Source organism: Seriola lalandi, unplaced genomic scaffold (assembly GCF_002814215.2).
Source record: "Seriola lalandi dorsalis isolate HSWRI2012SDOR001 ecotype SW California unplaced genomic scaffold, Sedor1 jcf7180002054337, whole genome shotgun sequence".
Taxonomy (NCBI): domain Eukaryota; kingdom Metazoa; phylum Chordata; class Actinopteri; order Carangiformes; family Carangidae; genus Seriola; species Seriola lalandi.
In genome coordinates, this window is record NW_019524890.1 from 1207370 (window position 1) to 1230771 (window position 23402).

At 39.9% G+C, this 23402-nt stretch overlaps 1 protein-coding gene across 6 annotated transcripts in view; it reads left to right on the plus strand.

Moving 5' to 3' along the window:
* Positions 1-23402, plus strand: part of vav2 (vav guanine nucleotide exchange factor 2) — a 205527-nt gene that overhangs the window by 176138 nt on the left and 5987 nt on the right. For 2 of the 6 annotated variants that reach the window (XM_023407516.2, XM_087174318.1), the window contains exons 9-26: positions 4698-4797; positions 6586-6681; positions 11653-11721; positions 11939-12025; positions 13036-13124; positions 13234-13366; positions 13771-13785; positions 14125-14234; positions 14463-14564; positions 16439-16527; positions 17447-17460; positions 17632-17650; positions 18518-18645; positions 20747-20818; positions 21009-21070; positions 21383-21499; positions 22016-22103; positions 22223-22346. In XM_023407516.2, the coding sequence (XP_023263284.1) occupies positions 4698-4797; positions 6586-6681; positions 11653-11721; positions 11939-12025; positions 13036-13124; positions 13234-13366; positions 13771-13785; positions 14125-14234; positions 14463-14564; positions 16439-16527; positions 17447-17460; positions 17632-17650; positions 18518-18645; positions 20747-20818; positions 21009-21070; positions 21383-21499; positions 22016-22103; positions 22223-22346 (1514 nt within the window). The remainder of the gene's footprint in view (positions 1-4697; positions 4798-6585; positions 6682-11652; positions 11722-11938; positions 12026-13035; positions 13125-13233; positions 13367-13770; positions 13786-14124; positions 14235-14462; positions 14565-16438; positions 16528-17446; positions 17461-17631; positions 17651-18517; positions 18646-20746; positions 20819-21008; positions 21071-21382; positions 21500-22015; positions 22104-22222; positions 22347-23402) is intronic. The other 4 variants (XM_087174317.1, XM_023407519.2, XM_087174315.1 and 1 more) reach the window with 3 other exon arrangements.

A 23402-nucleotide genomic window follows, 5' to 3' on the forward strand; every position in this document is an offset into this window, starting at 1 on the left:
GGCCCCCCCCCCCCCCCCAGCTGGTTCACTGCAGCTCCAAGGTGGAAATACGCAGTGACGGCGTTGATTGCTTATATAAAACTTGATTTTCATTGGAGGCGGTCTTTAACAGTTTAAACTTAATTGGCCCCATTGTGCCGGTTCAGGGCCTGGGATGACTTTGTCTGTCTTGTCTCCCTGAACATATGATCCTCTTTCTGCACCTTCTATCCTTTGTTAAGAAATCACACCTCATTCATCTTTCTATTCTTATCAGTGAGAGAAAAATCCATGTTTACTCAAAGGCATAAAAAAGGTGCAAAAACAAGGAATTTTCATCATTAATGCTGTGCTGTAAAAAATAAATAAAATAGAACTTTCGTATTTCTCTTCAGTAGTTTTTCTGAATAACTATTCTGCATCAGATTTTTGGAGTGATACTGTGATTATTTTTATATCATTTTGAAACTCTCAAGGTTACTTTAGTTATTGTAGAAAAGGCTGAGAAGGAGCTTTAATACTACCCTAATATTTGCTGTTTAATTAAGATACAGATTCAGAATTCAGAGTTATGTTTTTTTCCTCTCCCCCTTTATATACCACACAGTATATCTGACTACAAATATTCAAGCACAGATACAAAACAGGAAATGATGAGTTGTTACCTCCTGCTGCGACGTGTCCAGACGAGGTGTCAAATAAAGAGTGTACCTGTCACCGTGTCACGGACTAATTAGGGCTGACTGGGCCAAGAGTGGATGCATGCTGCCGTGTGTTTGTGGGTCATTAGGCCTTTTGTTCCACAGCCCGTGTAAGGGAAGAGGACAAATCCTCTGAGTGGCCTCCCGAGCCTCAGATGAAAGAACGTTATTAAATGTATAAAAATATAACAAATTACCTCGCAATATAGCGTCGAAAGATCCAGTTGTTGATTAACTGTAGTTGTGTGTGAGTGATCATGGGTGGGATGTTTTGATGCCAGAATTGCATGCTGTCATTATTGTTTTTTGTTGGTTTTTTTCCCATGAATCATCTTTAACTTTAAAAAGAACTACAGTAACATCCATACATATTGTGTTTTACTCCTCACATTTCAAAGATGCAAAAAAACATGCAACTCTGATAAGAAAATAACAGGGATACAGTGGTACTGTACAAACCTCTTTGCATGTAACACAACATGCACAGAATTCCCTGAAAAAAATAAACAAGGATTAACATGTTAACAGTTAACAGTTACACATCTTTCACATGGCAGCATTAGCCTTTATTTGTGTTTGTCTAACTCCAGTATTCACTCTCCTTCCAGTTCTGGTTTGGTCTCCACCGGCTCTGGACAGGCTGGCCAGACGTTCAGCTTTCTCCAGCTAGTTGCTAACTTTGTACGCCCGCCGCTCGGTGCTAAACAGGAAGCATACAGCGAGTTTGTCAGAGCTTGTTTGCTGAAAGCAGCTGGAGGAAATGTGGTCGTGAAAGCAGAGATTGAACCATATATAAAAACCAAAGCTCTGAGCTACAAGAGACTAAAACGCCTCCCCGTCACAGCGCTAGTGGTGCAGGCTGACTTGATTGGACATGGGGTTTGTTTACTACAAGTGGAAAACTTCAGAAATTCAGCCTTCAGGCAGCGGAGAACGAGCCACTTGCTCCAGGCGCCCAGTGGTACACATGAAAAAGACACATATTCACAAGCGCACACACACAATTAAAGGATGGCCGTCTTTACAGCCCAGCCAGATAAGCATACAAATTGCTCTTTTGATGATTTCCATTCACTTAGCTCTTGCCGTTGCTGTGAGAAAAAACATCATTTTAGGTCCCTCTGAGCTAATTTTCCTTATTAAGATCACGCACTGATGAATATAAATGAAACTCCATAAGATCTAGCCTTCATACGTTGTACAACAAGGTGTCCTCAGGAGTAGCTCCTTTACCTTCCTCTTGTTCATCTTTTCTTTTCTTAAACTGCCCTTTGCATTCCAGTCATGGAAAAGCTTCTTTAAAGAAGGCCTTCATGTCACATTACATCCCGATACCTTGCTATATGATGGGTGTCTCTGGCACGTGTCCCTGGATCCTCGCTGCACTGCACAGTCTGCCTGCTTTCTTCTAATTGATCAAGGTTCCCATTAATCTCAATCACTTTGTCGTCCTGGAGGAGCGGGAGCTAAGGGGAGCTGTCTCTCTGAGTGCGGATCAAGTCTTAATCAGCGGCTCTTTTTTTTTTTTTTTTTTTTATGCCCAGAGTCAGTTTAACCAGGGTAGGAGCCTCACTGCAGGGGGGCTGTAGTCAAAACTCTGGCTGGGCTCCTGTGATCATCTCTGGTCGATCTCTGATGAATGTGTGATAGAAATGCTGCTTTTAAGGAGAAGATTTTGCCTCAGTGTTCAGAGTTCCACCTCTGGCGAAACATCACACTGAATCACATATTTACAGCCTCAACAGTTTAGACATATTTCGAGAGCAGAATTATTCATTTGAGGAGATGCTTTTGTGTTAATAATTGAGATGTATAAGTTTGTACTTAAGTGTTTTGGGAGCAGCAGAGTCAAGCTGGGGAGTCATTTCAAAATCTACTTACAGCAATATTAAAGTAAGGCTTATTACACATGGTATCCCATAACTTTTAGAGTTGTGTTAGTATATGTATATATGTATATATGTATACTTTAATGGAGAAACCATGTACAATTCTCCTTTTTCAGTTATTATTTAGTTATTTGGTTATTATCAAAGCGCTGTTGTCACTAGAGCTCCAGAGAGAAGCCTGAGAGAGGAGATGTAAAACTACATCTAGACGGTTTTTGGTTCTTAAAAACCACAAATATATCTTCTTATGGATCAACACTTCAAATAAAACACAGGAAAAGTTTTCTCAGAGCCGTGCTTCTCACAAGAGGACTACAGTGGACTATAGGTCAGGAAAAACAACACTTTTTGGATGCATGAAGCCATAGAGTGTTTGAACAAAATAATTGGATATGTATATAAAACTTTGTCTGAACAGATATGATATAATATGATGTTCGCTGATTTGCTGCTGCTCTGTGGACAGCTTGTGAATATTATCACGTTGACCATATCTGGAAAGGTAGCTTCATTATGTGACCTGCTCCAGCGTGTTATTACACACATATAGCAAATGAAAATTAAGTATATAACATTGGCGTCTATGTGTGTATACAAGTAGTGGAAAGAGGAGGAATCCATGTGATCTTGTAGTTTTGTTTCCTGTAGTTGCACCACTGCTCCGTCACACAACCTTTCCCAGTGCTGCAGATGTATCAGGTCCTCAGGGTGCCAGCCCTCTGCACCGCGTTGCCCCGTTCAAGATTCAGATTAAGAGACTGGAGTGCCAACTCCACCGGGGGGGGGGGGGGGGGGGGGGTGTTAGCACTATACCCTCCGTGCCAATGCCCTACTTTGAGTCAGTGAGTGAGAGGAATGTGTGCCACGTGCAGTGGCATCCTCCAGGCAGGATGACTTTGAACTCCCTCCCAGTTGAACCCACAGATCTGTGTCAGGGTCCCATTGTAATATCTAATGAACACATCTCTTATATCCTCACTGCTTGAAATTAAGAGGTTTTTTTTTTTTTTTCACAACATGCTGATAAGAGGAACTCTGCAAAGCAACCGATATAAAGCAGCAGCTTTCATTAGTGCTCTGTGATTACAGCTTATTGGCAAAAGGATGCCGCCCCTCCAAATATTGCCCAGGGATCCCAATACAGCATTACTTATTCATGGTATTCACATATATCCCTAATCATAATACATTTATTTACATATTCATTTAGCTGCCCCCCTATAGTGCCAAATGACTCTCAGGCTGACCTTTCAAATTGTGTTATTAATCTTAATATGAATATGCGGGGAACGCCTAAAGGCTCGATGACACTAACCAGTTCGGAGCTAATTGTGGAGCGATCTCTTTTGTCTCTATATTTCTTTTACAAAAGATTGGTTTTCCTCATTAACCCTCATTTTTAGATTAACCATATCCTAAGCCTTGAACAGTCCACGTGCTCCCACACTCACAGAGGACAAAAACATCTAAATCACTATCCCAGCCATACATTTCTCTTGACAGACATTAATGTTTTATGGTTCAGAGCTAGAGCTTTTGTGAGATGTGCTCAGCTGCAGTGGGACTTTTGGGAGCAGTGTTAATTTTGGCAGCTGGTTTTGATTTAGTTTCAGATAATGTGTAAGAGTTGTAGTCAGATTGAAGTCATTTGATTTTTTGTTAGTTTTAGTCGACAAAAGCTAAAGACATTTTAGTAGGATTATTTAGGACTTTGTCAGTGCCATGTTCGTCCCATTTTCATCATACGTTTTTTAAATTTTTTTCTTTATTGGATTTTGAGGCCAAAGCTGCCACCATCTTTGTGTACAGTTACCATGGTTACAGGTGTCACCCTCTCCAGTAGTACAGACTGACTCACTCAGTAAATCTTAGTTAGCTAGTGAGTTGTGCGGGTTGTGGCTCCAGTCTTTATTTAAAGTACAGGGATAATGGTAGTGTGAGCAGCCTGGGATGTAGTTTGTCTCTTTGGGGAACAATGTGAAGAGGCTTGACAGAAGGAGCCACATGGTCAAACATTCACAGCTATTTTATCGTCAAAATGTGTTAATTTCTCTCTACATTAAAATAAGAGAGATGAGTTGTTATTGTGTATTTAGACTGACAGTTGTTAAATTTTGTCTTTCACCAGGTTGTTGATCTACGGTCAGTACTGCAGTCACATGGAAAACGCCCAGAAGACACTGGATGAGCTAATAGCAACACGTGAAGACGTCAAGATTAAAGTAGAGGTAATGTCCTTCACCTCTCGACCCGAGCAGCTGACAACCACAGATTTTAATGCGGTTCTTTAAACATGTTAATCTGTAGACTGTAAACGCAAACCAAACAAGGAAGGGTGAGCAGGTAGGGTTCAGCACATCTGGTTGAGACGGAGGGTCACCCGACAAAAACATCTGAAGCCACGACACAAGAAAGTGCACAACATTTTCTACAGCCCTCAACAGAGTACTGTCTCTACTGTATGTGTGTAATAACACGCTGGAGCAGGTCACATAATGAAGCTACCTTTCCATATATGCTCAACGTAATAATAATATCCACAAGCTGTCGACAAAGCAGCAACAAAGCGGTGAACATCATATTATATCATATCTGTTCAGATATAGTTTTGTGGTTCACTAATTAGAGCCGAAACGATGAGTCAGTGACTCACTTGACAGGAAATTAGTATTTTGGTAGTGAATAAATCCTTTCATTTGTTTTTCCAACACCAAACATTTGTTAGTTGAAGCTTCTCAAGCTTTTCTTGCAAATATGATGGTAAATGTAATGTTTTTTTTTTTTACCTGAATAAACCAAGCACTTTGAAGATTTAATGTAAATGATTAATCAATAAAATAAACAATAGATTTATCGATAGTGAAAAGCACTAGCAGCCCTTGTGTAGATCTATAGTCTTATCTTGCTTGGACAATGCAGTAAATATCTATGGAGTTTAAAAACAAAAGAAACAAGACAAGATTCTGTTTTAAATGATGCGACGCTGTTCCAGACCGATTATGCAAATAAACCAATCAAATACTACAGAATTCAACTAATCTCAGACTAACGAGTATGAAAATACAAGTTGCTGTTGAATAAATGATGACATTGAAAAAATTCATAGATGGGGTCAAATTTTGGTATTGTCATATATAAACTGACATGAAATCAGAAAGGCAAATAATGTAATTTACCAATATGCCCTTAGAGCCGTTTAATTCATAATATTCTGTTTTTATTTATGTGTAGTATTTATGAATTTTGTAACAGCTCATTTAGTTGGGTATCATCTTGTTTGTCTTGTTAAATCTGCAAGATTTTAAAGATTTATAATTTATAATCCCTTTCTGCTGTAAGATCCCTCTCCCTTTGTTTACAACTATTATTCTCCTCTAAATCAGGATTCTTCACAAGGATCTGAATTTATGACAAAAAGCAAACACCCTCCTGTAATTGTGGGGGTAATGCACGTTAGCAGTTAGCATGGCCAGAGAAATGACAAAAAAAGATGAGATGATTACAGTTCGGGAGGTTTACACTCTCTCTTAAAATAGAAGATCTTTGTAACAGGGTAAAACAGCTTCTTACTGTCTTTTTACACTAAAACCTTGTTTATACAGAGGGATAAGCCGTCCTTGTTACTGCACAGTTACAGAAACTGAATAGAGAAACTCCTACACAACCTACTGTGAGGGAACTTTATAGGATGATACAAACAAAAGACAATATCTCATAGAGCCAATGCAGAGTTTATGGAAATGTATATATTAGTCAGAGGAATTTCCCTGTCAGCATGCAGAGTAATTGTGTCACAAGTGTCTGGCACGACCAGAGCTTTTGTGCCCTGGAACAATAAACTGGCCTTGTTGTTGTTAATGGAATACCGGATGAATGCGTGGAAGCAACAGCAAGCGCTGCAACAAGACACAATGAATTATTAAACAAGTAGCGAATGCTTGTTAGTGGGGAAACACACAATGCCGCATTATGTAATGTGTAATAACTGCCCCACTGCTTGTGTCGTTGTTCTGCAGGAATGTACTATGAAAGTGCAGGAAGGGAAGTTCAAGCTGCAGGATCTTCTGGTGGTTCCCATGCAGAGGGTGCTAAAGTATCACCTACTACTGAAGGTAGGGGACGTCTCATATCTGCTGGACCTACAATAACAAAGACAATAAAGTAAACAGAATAAAATCTTTGAATGCTTGAATGAACAGGTTTCAAAGATGAGTGTCTTCATCTCTTTGATGAATGAAGCAGATGGAAATGTGGTCCACACCTTACTGCTTATAAATATCAAACACTCACCCCCTGTTGCCTTGAAAGGAGGCTATGAAAAGTTTGTAGCTTGCTTCTTTCATCAAGGATGGCAGCTGCAGACAGCTTGGATTCACAGCAGTTATATCTGAACCAGTTTCACTGTAAATGGAAATGTCCCTAGAAACTTCTCAGACCTCTCCTGCAGCATTCACCACCACCACACCTTACTACCTCCTCATTGCGAAGCACAGCCAAGAGAAGCAAATTTAGCGATTTACTGGTAAAGCGATGATTGTCTAGTTTCATCCACGGTTCCATAGAATCCCACACTTCTTCTGTGGTAACATTTTCAGGTAAATATACAAGCAGACGTGGGTGTTTGAAGTAGGAAAGCAACGATGAAAAGTTATGATGCTACAAATCATGTTTAAACATAGTACAACGTCTTTTTGGATCAGCTCACAATTTGCTTGCAGAAACCATTCCTGCTGTTCATACTGGCTGTTAAAAGATCTTCTCCAAATGCACTTCCAGAGAATGTGGAGAAAATCCTTAGTCCTCCTTAAATGTATTCTTCCGCATCTACAAAGTTACAGTCTTGTTAGGAAAATCCCTTTTTGGATTTCCAACAACAGTGTTTCCTCACTGTAGTGGAGGCACAGTAACACAAAGAGGGAATCTTCTTCTAAAAAGACAGCAGCTCAAAAAATATCCTCTTGATGTGGTTTACTCAGTCTGCTAAAGCCTCTTATTAGCTTCAGATACATTTTTAAAGCCCCCCGAAAACTTTGTTTAAAATCCCACAAATCCCTTTTTTCTGCATTTTCAATTTGTGTATTGAAAAAAAAAAACCTTAGTGGAAACACCAAAAATTTTCAAGATTCAGTCATGAAGTATCTGACTTAAATAAAATATTCACCACAGTGGAGTTTAAAGAGACTTAGCAGCGATAAGGGGACTGCAACCTTCTTCAAAAGTATAAATGTCATATTTTCTATGTTTTCAATTTTGTTCGCCCTCTCTTCTTCTGCAGTGGTTTAATGGCAACCGACTGGACAGTTGGTGCCAATTAGCTGTTTATTTTGACTGAACTAAATTTTGCATAATGGAAGGGGATGGAAACACACATGAATTTGCATTTTCTCTTGCTTTTTTTTTTTTTTTTTTGCTAAAATTTGCTCTAAAACAGAGGAAAACCCAAACACAGAAATCTCTCATGGAAAATAACCAAAACTGTTGAGAAGTTTGTGTGTTAGTTCCCTCAGTTCATAACAAGGAGCTTATTTAAGAAAATATGTTTCCAGGGCCTTTAGTTACACTGAATGAGGACAGTGGATCTTGGCCCCCATCGCTTATAATGGACATGCATTAGGAAGTGAACTTGTCCCACCCAGTATGAACAGTAGGAAGGATTACAGCAAGTGAAACCTGTTTCAAACTTCATATGTGTAACTAATTATTGGTTGAAGACAGACTTGAAAAATAGTGGAGGTAGCCTTTAAATTACCTCACAGGGCATCTGACCTGATGATTACCACAATATGGCTGTGCATATTCAAGATCCTCAAACATGTTAAACACTTGGCACCAAGCATTGTGGATTAAAGGCATTGTGAGGCTTTTTCCACAGGTAGACATTGAAAGAACTGAGCAGATCTTATAACCCTAATAGCGCTCAATTAGTTCCAAACAGCTCGTGCATTGTGAGGCTCACATTTTGTTGAGACTCTTTTCAGAGAGGTGAGGGTTCATGTCCGCTGTAATTTCAGCCAGCACTTAACAACCATCCTCAAAGGAGTCTGTTTTTTTCCTGTCAGTGAGCTTTGACTGGTGACAGTTGTTCTTCTGGTTCTGGCCGGTGCTGTTGTACTTTTCCAGACGGGTGACCTTGCCACATGAATTGTGTTTGTTGTTTTTGTAAGCAGTCCACCAACAATTTGGACACTGACTATTTGGCCTGTCTGGAAACTGTTCCTTACACTTTGTAACTTCAAAAAGACTGCGGGAACACAAACTGCTATTTGGCATTTAACTCGGTACAACTCGCCTCTGTGTCTGCCTTTGTGCTGCTTAAAGTCTTTTCATTTGTTGTTTCCATTATTGTTGCTCTGCCCTCTGGTTCAAATATTTATGCTGAAATTACAAATAGCAGCCAAAAATGATTTGAGCAAAGGTTAGTCTTTGCCTTAGTGTTTCTGAGTAGAACAATATGTCACTGTCCTTGGCAGCTATGTGTTAAGACACTACATATTAATAAAGAGTCTTATTTGAAGTTTAAGGTTAAAAAAACTCTCTTTTGAAAAATAATTTCCTTTCTTCTGGTCAAAAGTTTGCATTTGGTGAACAGTATGTTTTTAATGACCTCTCTTTTAAATCAGTCTTCGGCATGTCCACTGCAATTGCAACAGATCTAGTACTAATTAGTCTTTTAATCAGTCGGTCGATAGATTTAATTAATTGACAATGATTTTAATGACCACTTGATCATTTAGAGTCATTTATCAAATAAAAATACCAAATGTTTGTAGGACTTTAGCTTCTCAAACATGTAGATTCGCAGATTTTGTCTGTCTCGTATCATTAAAAACAGAATCCCTTTGGGTTAATTTTAAGAACTCCAAAAGGGACTAAGCTATTGTTAGCTGTAATCATCAATTGCAGCCCTGCACTGATGCCCACATGCAAATGTATTTAATCCCAATGTCTGACCACTCACATCCCAGCCCACGTTTCTCCCTGCAGCTCCCCTTCCTGTTGTTCATGTATAAAACGCGCCTGCCAATGTAATATCCTCCATGATTAATTGACTTTGCATCTCAATTATGGATGAGCATATGAGTTTATGATGCGGCGCCAAATGGACGGGGATGGGGGCGAGTGTTTGCGTCAGGTGATTGTAGGTCCACACAGAGAGTGCTGCGACTTCCAGTTTGATTCGAACCCCCTGCAGGAGTCTCAGCAAGGCACTGAAGTCAAATCAACCGTGCACTAATCAGATTAAATGCACCCCATTTCACTGCTTCTCACAGCTTTGCAGTAAGGCACTGCTGTATGCTACGGCCTTGGGGCATGTCGGATTGACAAGTCGTGTGTGTGTGTGTGTGTGTGTGTGTGTCCAGTCATGCCCATGGTCAAGCCCATGGTGTGAATACTCGGCTCTCTTCATGTTTCATGTACTGTAGCTGCACATTAAATAAAGTAAATTCAACACAGTCATCTCAGAGGTAATTCTCCTCAAGCAGGGTGTGAATATTTGATGGGTTTACAGTGTTTTTATGAAGTCGTGATTGTATCTTTGAGCGTGTGGGCTGTGCTGTGCTGCAGCCACTTTGCTCGTGCAAAATTAACAGACCGCGATTTTGAAAAGATCTGCAGTGTCAGCACATCAATAGATAACCTCACTTTTCCTCCTGGTTGTGCTGGTTTTACTGGTGGGAAGCCAGTGAAGGATAATGACCTTGTCGTAGCACTAATTGCTGCTACTGGCTGTTCAGGGTGCCTGCACAGTGGCGGTATGGGGTGGGGGATGGGCTTAGTGGGGGCTGGTGAGGGATGGTATCAAAAGTGTTTTGCCCTCCGGTGAAGCTCATTGCTAGCAGGTGAAACTGCAAGAGAAGATGTTTTGATTTGTCATAGCGGGAAAAGCACACGTGTAATAAATACCATTAATAATGGTTGCATTCCTTTCAGGTTTTCCAGTACAAAGGCCCCGGTATTGTGCATTGTACTGAAGTCACATCTGTGCTTTACTTGCTTGGCAAGTCAAAATGTCTGCCAGTAAAAAGGTCCATATTTGTTTTCCAAATCAGGAAAAAATGGGCAAAATATCGCACCAACGAATATGACTAATTAAAATTTTATATGCTACATTCTGTTGTTGCTGTCACAAGCCACAGGATGAACTTTTAACACCTCCAACTGAGTGATAATCGATGTCATTTGGACTATCTTTAGATTTGGAGACAAAATATGAGATTCAGAATAGGTAAAAAGTGTTCATGTACAACCCTGTGTAGTCTAAGGATGCACCATGTGTGGAAATTCCAGCGACTGTCCGGTAACACTTCTTTTGAACTTGACTTTGAGTCGTTGTGAAAGTCAGTTCCTTGTGTTTGCTTGCATGTCAGACAAAACGGAAAAGACATTGACAAAACCTGGCTGAGCATAGTTGGTGCAGCTCACTGCTGAGTACTGGAACTTAAAAGTTTATTCATGTGTCGCATGTGATTTTTTAGAAAGCGCTGAAAAGCTGGAACGCTGACAGAGCTCTACTTTCATTTATAAAACTGTAAAAGATTTGATGAGACTTGTTTTTCTTTTTCTCACGAAGGCGGCCGTATCTCACCGTGGCTCCACGGCGTTTTATAAATCACTCCGATAAGCCTGTGGAGGAGACAGGATGCAAACAATCACACATCAAAAACGATGTAACATATTTGTTATTGACTGGCCACGAGGAGGACAATATGATTTGCAGAGGACACCACGTTTACCATTATCTTGTTACCATAAAGAACAGTCAGACCTCGAGGCTAGTTAGCGGTCTCTGCTGCTTCCTGTTGTCTTCTATCTTTATGTATGTTGCTGATGACTGCGCACAACCCCAACTTATTCTCAGCCACATCACTGTCACATCCATAATCACAGTAAAGAGCATCTATACATCTCTCACACACACCCCTCAAATTACTATAGGATTGAAAATTTTATTTTTTGCTGTTCTGTAAGATAGAGACATCAGAGGTAGATTTAAAAAAATATATATAATTTCAAAAATATATTATATATAAATATATTCTATAAATATAATATATAATATAATGATTAATCTCCCTCCACAGGAACTTTTAAGTCACTCAACTGACCGGCCAGAAAGGCAACAACTCAAGGAGGCACTGGAAGCTATGCAGGTCTGGTGTTACATATGTGTTTGTATGTGTGTGCGTTCATGAGTGAACAAAATAATGAAAAATTACATAATAACCCTGCAGTGCTCTTAGCCAAAGCTGTGTAAATTGTTTCATACAGCTACTGTGGCTCAGCGTACAGCAAAGCCACCATGATATGACAGCTGTCAGAAAGATTTTCAGTGTTGGGGCTTAACAAACGTTTGTGTCGCTCTCTCAGGACCTGGCCATGTACATCAATGAAGTCAAGAGGGACAACGAGACGCTGAAGAAAATCAGCGAATTCCAAAGTTCTATAGAAAACCTTGTAAGTATTGTGAACCGTTCACTGCAGAAAGTGACTGTGCCTGGCATTTTGTTACCTTCTGCGCAGAGCCAGGGTTAGCTATTTCTTTCTGCTTATGTTTTTATGCTAATGGCTGCTGGCTGTAGCTTCATATTTTAATGGACAGATGTGATGTGATGTTTTCCCAAAATGTCAACCTGTTGCTTTAATGGTGTAGTTAAGTTTTTAAGATCTGAAACTACATTTTCAGGTGCTTCTGACTTTCCGTTTTGAGATTATCAATCGTCTTATTACCGCTCAGTAAATATAATAAAATGAATACATGTTTTTATTACTGTTTTGTCACTTACCATCATTTATAATCCAATTTTCTGGCTTCTCTTGTACTTCATGTGGCTCGATTTGACATCTTTATAGAAGTCGGTTTTTGTGTCAAAAAAAAAAAAAAAAAACCTAATACACCAGCACTAATGTTATCACCGGGCTGTGATATAAAGTTTGTCAGAGCGATTAGTCACAGACAAGTCACCCATTCTTGAAAATGTCCACGTTTTCTTTCCCCCTGCTGAGGAAGCTTGCAACATCCTGCTTTCACTTGTCACAATGCTCTGCTACAAGAATGCTCCCAGTAAATCATTCAGTCTTGCAGAGCACAAACGGGGGAAATAATGTAGACTCCAGACAGATATTCACTTACCATTATATATCTAACACTCTCATTTTTTCTTTCTATGTCTTCTATCACCATTTTCTCCTTTTTGTCACTGTTTTTTTTTTTTTTTCTGTTGCTTCCACCTGAGATCAGTGGGGTTACTTTTGCACCACAGATACAGTCAGCAACCTCAAATTCAGATTAGGGAAATGTAACTGAACAGGGATTGATAGTTTCTGTGTTGTACCATTCATTACCTATCTTATTTGGATTCTCTCTGAAATTCAAATGCAGCTGAATTATTTATGGTTTCTCATTAAATTTGGAAGTGAAAAAAGTGAGCGGTGGATTGACATTCAGTGTGTCTTTGTGACCTAAGCAGCAGGTGAAATTGGAGGAGTACGGGAGGCCAAAGATAGATGGAGAGCTGAAGGTGTGCTCCATCGTCAACCGAACAAAACAGGACCGGTGAGTCCAAACATCTCAGACAAAAACTAAAATAAAGCACAAAAAAAAAAAAGAAAAGTGACATATTCTCACCACCAAATTATCAATCAATGTGTGTGTATGTCTTCAGGTATATATTCCTGTTTGATAAAGTGGTCATTGTCTGCAAGAGGAAAGGCTATAGCTATGAGCTCAAAGAGATTATTGAACTGCAGTCATATAAAATGTCGGACGACCCCATGAACAACAGAGACATGAAAAAGGTAAGAAAAATCGTACCATGTGGTTTTAAAAAAAAAAGAAAAGACAGAGCAGAACAATCTCTTATGCAGTGAGATCTTTATGAAGGCAGCCTCGCTTAATCCAGGTGATGAAAAAAAAATCCTGTGTAATCATTACAAATGTCGCCCTTGAGCTGAAGGAGCTTGTTGATGGTAATTTCAGATACTTATGAGTAATGCATTGAAGTGTCAGATATGCATTGTGCTCGCCCATGCTTGAAAGATCATGTAAATGCAATGAAGGTCATTTAGGATTCATGGAATTGTACCGCAGTGCATTTTGCGTCTAACATTGCTTTTTTTGTTTTGAATCTGCATGTGTCTCTCCATGTTTGCATGTGTAACTGGGTCTTTCTCTGGTGTCTTTCTTTTTGCATGCTTACCAGTCGAGTGGAAAAATGGTAAGCTCAAGTGACCCCCTTTATTTAACTCATCTTCTCATAGTGGCCTATTTTTGGCAGAAGTGTTATTTGGGTATCACGCCGTGATTGCACGTGCACCCACCCGGCTCTGTGACTGACTGGCCCTCCAGCTTTTGGTCAAGTGCATCGCTAAAGCATGTGGAGCATCTGTTAGCTCTGATTTAAATGTGGTCATATCACATACATAATGCATATATACTATTTTGCACATTTATTTGAAAATGTTGGTATCACAAGCTTCTTTGCCTATCTCTATCTGCCATTGCCATCCACACGTCTCTCTCTGCCATCTGTTCTTCACTCACTTCTTCTCCCCAGTGGTCTTACGGCTTCTACCTGATCCACCTGCAAGGGAAGCAGGGCTTCCAGTTCTTTTGTAAAACTGAGGAGACAAAGAGGAAGTGGATGGAGCAGTTTGAAATGGCCATGTGAGTATATTTGCATGGTGGAGTTGGCGACGTGAATACAAAATTTGAATTGCAACTCTCCTGGAAATTCAACTGAGAATCTATCTGTCGATAAAATAAGCAGGTGGGAATGTCTGTGTTGGGGCTATTTCAGTCAATTAAACACCAGAAAAATCCAGCCGCATCATGACAAATAAAACGTCTTGTCAAATCATCAGAATTATGCATCACTGTAATCCTTTCATCCAGGTCCAATATCAAGCCAGAGAGAGCCACAGCCAATCAGCATAACTTCCAGATGCACACGTTTGATAAGAACACCAACTGTCGAGCCTGCAAGATGCTCTTGAGGTAACGACCCTGAAACGATGAATAATGAATCCATCCTCATTCAGACTTTTCAAGTACTAGCACTGGTAACTAGTAAATAGTAGCCGAGTGCATTTCTTTTTCACTGTCATTTGTATACTCTGCACAGTTTTATATGGAGTCTATGTTTGATTTGTAAAAGCTAATGTTTATCCAGCATGTTTAATGCAGTGGTGGACTGCGCAGTCAGATCATTCACTTAAATAAAACACAGCGATACACAATGTTAAACTACTCGTTGAGATGATTGACACCACTCTCATGTCGGTATGCTAAATATTTAGCTACAGCTGGCTAACTTAAATCAGCTCGACTATACGGCCACTAATTAAAGAAATGAGGTATAAGTTGTATCACTATAACATGTAAATCAGTGAGCATTACAGGTGCTGACAGGCGTATTTTGTTACCCTTGGATGAGGGGTGTTGCGATACACCGGTATTGACGACAACCGTGATACTGTTAAAAAATCGATATTGTGTTAATAATACACGTACGATAATAATGTGATGGCAGATGGGTTTACTTCTTTTGCCTATAAGAGACAAAACACACAATAAGCAAAGTTAAAGATGAATTTCACAGATTATCATTGTTTTTAAATTTTCTCTAGATATCGCGATAATATTGTAGTTGTGAATTCTTTTGATCACGAATATCCTGTAGTGAAACAATGATATCATGCCAGCCCTACTTTGGATAGAGCCAGACTGGAGAGTGGCATCAGTCTTCTCATTAAACTCGGCAAGAAAGCAAATAAGCATATTTACTACAAGTTTTTTCTTTAAGCACAGATGTATTTACAGCAACGTGTGTTTAATGTATCATTAGTATAAGTTCTTGTTATGCAGAATGGCCACTCAAAGTGTTATCTTATCATTGCACTACATTATATTGCGAAAGTGTTATTGTTGATGATGCATGTGTTATCTCCACTAAAGGTCCTCTTGCTTGTTTGCTCTGGAGCTTTCAGCTGTGTCAGTTGTCATGGAACTGTAGCTGTTCAAACTGATGACCATAAGATTTAGTTGAAAGCTCCAAAACAATCGAGCAAGTGAGTCTTGTGTGGAGATTGTGCTAAAGTGCTAGACTGAAGAGAAACTCAGACCACATTTGGTGAGCAACAAAGAAACAGAGGGAATGTGTTTTTTAGCTAACGTAGCCCCTTATCAGTGTTAAAGCAATCTTTGGGAAATATTCCAGTAAGTGTGACTGAGGCTGACGGATGATATTTTTAAACATTCCCACTTCCCAGCACCGCACACTGTGTCCCTGAGCACACCTCCTCCCATGTGAGATCGCTGCCCGACTGCAGCAGGGATAACTCGTGTCACTGAATCACCACTTTCACCTCTATTACAGTCAGCCGGCTAAACTCCACACTGTGTATTGACCCACAAATTTCATGGCTTGGCTGACCTAAATTCAGTGAGCCAGTGGAGGCAGCGACCGGGGTTCTCACTCCCCTGCTAGATGCTAATTACTGCTGCAGCCAAAGTGGATCCCATTGTGATTTATGGCACTAACTATTCAACATGGCACTGTGCGACGCATGCAGTGTCACAGTATCCGTAACAAATACAGTTCAGTACATGGTCTTGAATGGAGCGAGTTGATTTCGTGATTTTGAAGGATCACAGGATGGAAATGATGGAGGTTGTGTAACCACAATCTCAGAATTATACTAAGTAGCAGCAGGTCCCCTTGTGGGTTGTACTTACAAGAAGTTAATTTGCGTCTGAGACACTTCCTGTTTGCATTACTGGTTGTGTGTGTGTGTGTGCGTGTGTGTGTGTGTGTGTGTGTGTGTGTGTGTGTGCGTGTGTGTGTGTTTCTGCATATGTGTGTCCCCAAGGGGCATCTTCTATCAGGGCTACTACTGCTCCCGCTGTGGAACCGGAGCACACAAAGAGTGTCTGGAAGTCATCACCATCTGTAAAATCAGTAGGTGCTTCCTCTGTCTTCTAGCAGAAGATCAGACTCGTTAATCGATGTTGTGTGACATATATCATTGATGTGTATGACATTGAGAGATTGTGGTGTACATTTATTTTATTTATTTTTTTGTTTTGACCAAATTAATAATAAGAGCTTCAATTTCATTTTCCCCCACAAGTATTAACCTGCTGTCACTTATCCAGCAGGGAAAGGGGGGGATGGGTTCAAAAGGTTTCCTCTGGGTTGATGGGACTTTTTTTTATTGTGTCACTGGGTTTGATACCAAAGATGAAACCACAACTTACCTCACAGTCCTTTCATATACTGCAGTCTTTTCAACAGATGGAGCACCAGTTATTTACACCAGTTGTCCCTAACCTTTTTAGCTAATAACCCTTTTACAATGAAACAAGTCCTTATGTGACCCATCATGATCACATCCTACAATCAGTGATGAAAAAATGTGTAAAAGTAAATAGAATTTCTTGTAACTTAAATGTTGTTTTTATCTTCTTTACTGTCCCATCGCCCATTGAACCAGATTTACTTGACATTCATTTAGAAAATTATAGTTTTCACATGCTGGAGCCAGCTAGAGTACAGTTGAATTCTGGTTCAAAGTGGAAGCCTAACCACCAGCTCTTAATTGTTCAAAAGCCTTACACCTATAGGTAGGAAGATTCCAATTTTACCAATTACTCCGGTACATTCAGTGTATAAACCAAAATACATCCAAACAAATTGCTTTCGTGTTTGACATAGAAGATTAAAAAGAGCGCTCAACATGAAGCTCTGACACAGATTATAAGAAATTGTATTATCCAATGTTGCCTGTAGCTCATCCCTAATCAATAATGGTAGCCAACTCTGGCATGAATTGTGAATCCTCCCTAACAGTGTCCATATCTTTTGTCTTTTGTTTCAGATCCCCACGACTTGGTGAGTAGGTCCTCCATCAGTCAATATACTATTATCATCATTAGTATTATTCTCTCAACTGATGTTTCCCTCACAGATATTTAGTCTTTGTGATTAAAGGATATGATTAAGATTTACTGATTGTAAATTATTGACGACTGTGTATTTGCTTCCTTTTTATTTTTTTTATAGGAACCTGGAATGTCATCAGGTAAGAGCACTTCCTGTCTTCTGACATGACTGACTAACATGAGAAGACTTACATGAAGGTGGATGTTCTGTCAGTTGCCATGTGACAAGTTTGTTATAGGCTGCTATTGATCAGCACAGCTCTCTACTGCCATCTAGTGGATGGAGTAGCTGCCTATGAACCACAACAACATTATCAGCCATATAACTGTAGAGTGTGTGGCAATGCAAATACATACAGACATGATGTGTGCTTTAAATATTATTTCAAATTCAAAGACTTGAAGACATTTTGACATAAGAGGGATATCAGATTGGTCGACCATATCTTCAAATTATCAATACACAGTGATCAGTCTGGGGAGAATGAGATGCAGTTTAAGATTACATTCAAGGTTTCTCTTGGTTGCTTTGTGGCATTCTTGCTCTATGATATCTTTCAAAGTGGACAGAGAAAAGGGATATCATGAGATAAAGATCCTGGAGAAGAGGTGAACCCAGGATGTTATGGTTATATTGTGTGTATCTTAGACCGCTGCATCACTCAGAGAGCAAGAGTTTTTATGCAAAAACAGACCTGCTTTATCAGCCGAAATCATAAAGTTACCAAAGATGGAAATCCAAACTACAGTCAGCAGCAGTCTGTCTAGAGAAACTTCGACTTAATATCTGATCTTAGCCTCTTTTATCCCTTGCTGTACGATTGTAAAAAGCATCAGAAACTGGCCAAGTTAAACATGGTGACAGAAGACCAAAAAGGTTCTTGTTAGCGAAGTTCTCTCTCCCTGCCCATAAATGCAGTAGAAAAGTCCTTCTTTTAACAACCTAATAGTTCCTCCCACTTATATCTCTATTCATACCCTCTGTGAATCCTCGATTGTGTTTCCAGGTCCCAAGATGGTGGCAGTGAGGAACTACCACGGCACACCAGCACCTCCAGGGAAGACGCCACTCTGTTTTCAAACAGGAGACTTTATCGAGCTGCTGAAGGGAGACCCCGACACGGCGTGGTGGGAGGTACAGCACTCAGCCGCTTCTATCTGAGACCATACAGATATGTAAATTAGGAACGTCATATCAGACGGTGGATGTTGTCTCTGTACTTCAGCACATGTTCACATCCATATTAGGTGAACATAGTAAGATTTTTAGCTGTGTTTACCTAATGGGATGTGTGTAAAAAAGAGCTACAGTTCCTAAACTGTAGCTTGTAAAATCATCCTACCAGCGCCTCTAAAGCTCACTAATTAACATGTTATATCTCATTTATTTAATCCTTACCAAAGTGAAACAGTCCGGCACCTAACCCCATGTAAAACCACAAATTCTTGCTTTTACACTGTGGTTTTTGTGGGGATTAAATACAGGAAGTATAATGTGTTAATTACTCAGCTTTAGAGGTGCTGATACATGGAGAGCCTAACTATCTGTTTCCCCCTGTTTCCAGTCTTTATGCTAAGCTATGCTTACCGGCTGCATTTTAGATTTAGCACGCAGACATGAGAGTGGTATCGATCTTCTTATCTCACTGTCAGTACAAAATGTCAAACTTTTCCCTTAATCCAGTGTACTGTAGAACAGAGCAAAAACAGCACTGTCCTCATACTGAGTGCACTACAAAGAAAAGATCATCGCCCCGGGTCTGTGACTCCTCCCGTACACAAGAACTTGAACTGCAGTGTTGTTTTGCATGGTAGAGCTTTTATCTGCTGATGATTAGTGAGGCGTGAAAACTTTAGTGAAAACTTTGGAGCTGGATTCCAATACCTTTCTTTTTTTTTTTTTTTAAGTATATTTTTTGGGGCTTTTGTGCCTTTATTGGACAGGATGGTAGAGAGAGACAGGAAATGGGGAGGCAGAGAGAGGGGGAATGACATGCAGCGAAGGCCGTCCGATGCGGGACTCGAACCGGGGCCAACTACCTTTCTATGCGTCAGCTTATTTGGACACATAAACACATAAACATGTGATTCCGAAATTGAATTAAAAATATTTTTGATTCAGGGTGTGATGCCTTCCAACACGCCTGTCATACACTGATGTGTGCAGAGATTTGTTCCTTTCTTTCTCTGAATCTGAAATTTGCACACATCCCTGTCACAATTATTCTTCTGATTACTTAGAGTAAGGCGAAAAACTGTTTGTTTCTTAAGCAGTGGTATTAGCCCTGTATTAGTTGTAACATTAAGCAGCACTGTGCCTGTAAACCTCGGGGGGATCCTCTGCAGAGAAATAGGCTGGATAACAGGAGCTGGGGCACTGACTCTGGGTACTTTTGGAACTCTTGCTGAATCACTCACTGTCACTAACGGCTTGACTAAGGGCATCTTTCTGAAGCCATTAACTCAAACTCAGCTGTTAAGTTATCCCTCTACGGCATGACTGCGTCATCTCTCCATACAATGTCAAAGAGTGTGCCGAGCTTGAAATCGATTGCTTCAGGTACTGAAGCAGAACAGTGAAGGGGTTTCTGTAAAGTTATCTTTCAGCTGAACTTGACAGGTGTGTTCATCTCATTGTAAGTTCAACACCCACCATCATTGTTTAATGTGATGTATGATGTATGCAATGTACATTCGTTTAAAGCCGTATGAAATTATAGGATTTTTCATATACATACATATATATATATATATATATATATATTTTTTTTTTTTTTTGTTATTTTACTTTTTTTTTTTCTAGAAAAAGTTATTTAGAGTAAAATAAAGCAGTCAGCATGAACACTGGTGCATTCTGTTACCACAGTCTTTTCTGATGCTACCACTAGTGGGCACCAAAGTTTCAGATATATGTGTTTATATACTGTATATGAATAATTATATACATAAAAATGCAAACACATGCTATAAATGATTTATTCATATAATGGCATTTTACTATATTATTTTTCAATGTATGTATTGGTATCTTTCTGTTTTAGTTCTTTTTGTCACTCATTATTTTTTCCAGTGCCCTTTTTTTTTTTCTTTCACATCTGGAACACACTGAAGCATTTACTTCCACTGCTTGAATTGATAACTAATCTTAATGTGTGTTTTTAAATCTCGTAAAGCATTTGTTTGCCTTGTGTAAAACAGTTTGACTTGTCTTGACTTCCCCTGCCTTTGTCTTTCAGGGAAAGCTGATACAAACACAAAAAAGTGGCTTCTTCCCCAGTTCATGTGTAAAGCCTTGTTTGGACCCAAAGGTATGTCTCCCATATGCATGAATAATTAGGGTGTGTGTGAGTTCTGAGGGAATACCAGAGCCCTGTTTTTTTCTCTTTAGTGTACACTTAACTACCTGTGTGGGACTTGCATATCAGTGATCTGCATCTGTACTGTGGTTTTGTTCTGTTAATAAGTTCTTTAATGTGCGGTGTCTGTTATTTGTTACAGCCCTTTCAGTCATTATCTAGCCGGCAATCCTCAAGGGAAGCAGATTACTATGGATATCCTTGGTAAGACCCTGAACTTCAGAGGGTTGTGGATTTAAGAATATTTCATCTTCATATTGTTAAAGGCCTGTGTGTTATATACTACCATTACCCCGAGGCCACTATTCTATAATTAGTTGAGGTCTGTTAATGTTAACGTCATGCAGTAATTCAAATTTAAAGCAAACTGACCCCAAGCACAACCGCAACCAAAAGATTAATCATTACATGGATGTTTGATGTCAAGGACTTGTAAAGGCTTCACTGTGTCATTTGATATTTTCTTATTAAGTTTGTATTTGAAGGTCACTGTATTTACTCTCTGCTCCTCTGTAGGTTTGCAGGGAACATGGAGCGCCAGCAGGCCGACAACCTCTTAAAATCCCACAGCAGCGGGACTTACCTTATCAGGGAGAGGACAGCTGAGGCAGAGAGGTTCGCCATCAGCATCAAGTAAGTGTTTCGCATCCTACAGAGAAGGAAAAATCTCAGGGGAAGGTTTTTATCCATATCTCATGGGAAATAGATATTCTCACGGGATGCCCCAGTCAGCTCTTTCACTGCATCATTTAGCTCCGGCTAATTACCACTCAGTAATTGCTTCTTTTTTTTCTTTTATCCTGTTTTTTTGTGTACATTTCCTCCAAGAGAATTCATTCCAATGAGAAATAAAGCATTAGCTTTTCCTGGAACTGTCCATTCAGACGCATAAAACAAATCCAGTCAGATATAACTTATGAAAATTACTTTATTTTGGTTTATTAGTCCTCCAGATACACAACGAAATATTAATATAACACATTACTCCCAGTTCACCAAAAGTAAAAGTGCAAAAGTATGTAACAGTAACATACGAGCAAGTAAGGAGATCAGTATGGATATGGAATAAATGAATGAATTGAGTAACAATCAAAAACTTCCCTTATCTTGGTGATTTCTCTTTAATTATGGTGTTGTTTGATTTTACAGATTCAATGATGAAGTCAAACACATTAAAGTCATTGAAAAAGACAGCTGGATTCACATCACTGAGGCCAAGAAGTTTGAGAGTCTTTTGGTAAGTCATATATCCTGTACAAAAATCCTACAGACCCTGGATGTCAGTATGAAAAGAAAAAAAAAAAAGAAATCAGATACTGACATTGTATAATCCTTCTGTACTGTTTAATATAACAGGAGCTGGTGGAGTACTATCAGTCCCATTCACTGAAAGAGAGCTTCAAGTTGTTAGATACCACATTGCGATACCCCTACAAGTCGAGAGAACGCTCGCTAACACGGGCCAGTACGCGATCACCAGGTAAGGCCCGCACACACTACACAACACACACACAACACTTTCCTTTCACTTTGTGCAGTCAGTTTGAGTCACACGCACTTGCCGGATTGCTAACAACACAATCAGCCAGTCACTCAAAGATTAAAAAATCAGCTGATAAATGACAACCAATAAGCTTGTTGTCAGAGGAAGGCCGACCATCGCCCAACGTTTGACGTTTGGCGGGTATCGACATCGAGTGACTTGCTGATGTGACTTTGTTCTATGAGATATAGTTCCATTTGGCTTGCAGAAAAGGAATGATACTAAGCATTAATAATGCTGAGTTATTATTTATCTTGATGTTAATATGTGGAGTGACGGAAGATATGAGGTGACTATAACAGTCCTAACTTGTGGTTAGGGCTAAGAGTCAAGTGGATTGAGGGAAAACACTCACGAACTTTCGATCCAGTATTGCAAAAGGTTTGCCCACAAGACGGTGGCCCAATGTTTTCTCTTTGGGTTGACACCAAGTGGGTCGCTTGGATAGTGGCCCGGCCACCAGGCACTCTCGAGGCACCTTGTCTAAGGCCTGGCTCCAGTAGAGGGCCCTACCCCTCTTCCTTTCCTGGGCATGGTAGCTTTTTCCCCAAACTTGTTCCTTATGGATTCTGGGCGACTCTAGGTTTGAACCCTCAGCCATGAGCTTCGGGTAATGACTGAAAAGAAGTGAGTTTCCTTTCACTTGCGAAAGATAAGTTGAATAGCTCAGACATCCAGAAAGAGGTTATCTTCCTTTGCACTTAAAGGAGTCAGATGGAAGGAGTGGTTTCGACATCTGATTCGGATCCCTCGCATATAGCTGGGAGGGAGACCACTTGGCAGGGCTCACGGCATGCTGGAGGGATCACAAATACATCCTGACCCGGGAACATCTCGGAGTCCCCCAGGAGGAACTGGAAGATGTGGCTAGAGAGAGGGGCTTATGAGTTACCTTGCATAACCTGCTGCAAACGTAACCCTGACCAAGATAATCGGCGGAAAATGGATGGACGGTTGTTTGGCTCAGCGACTGACAGGAATTTGTATGTCAGC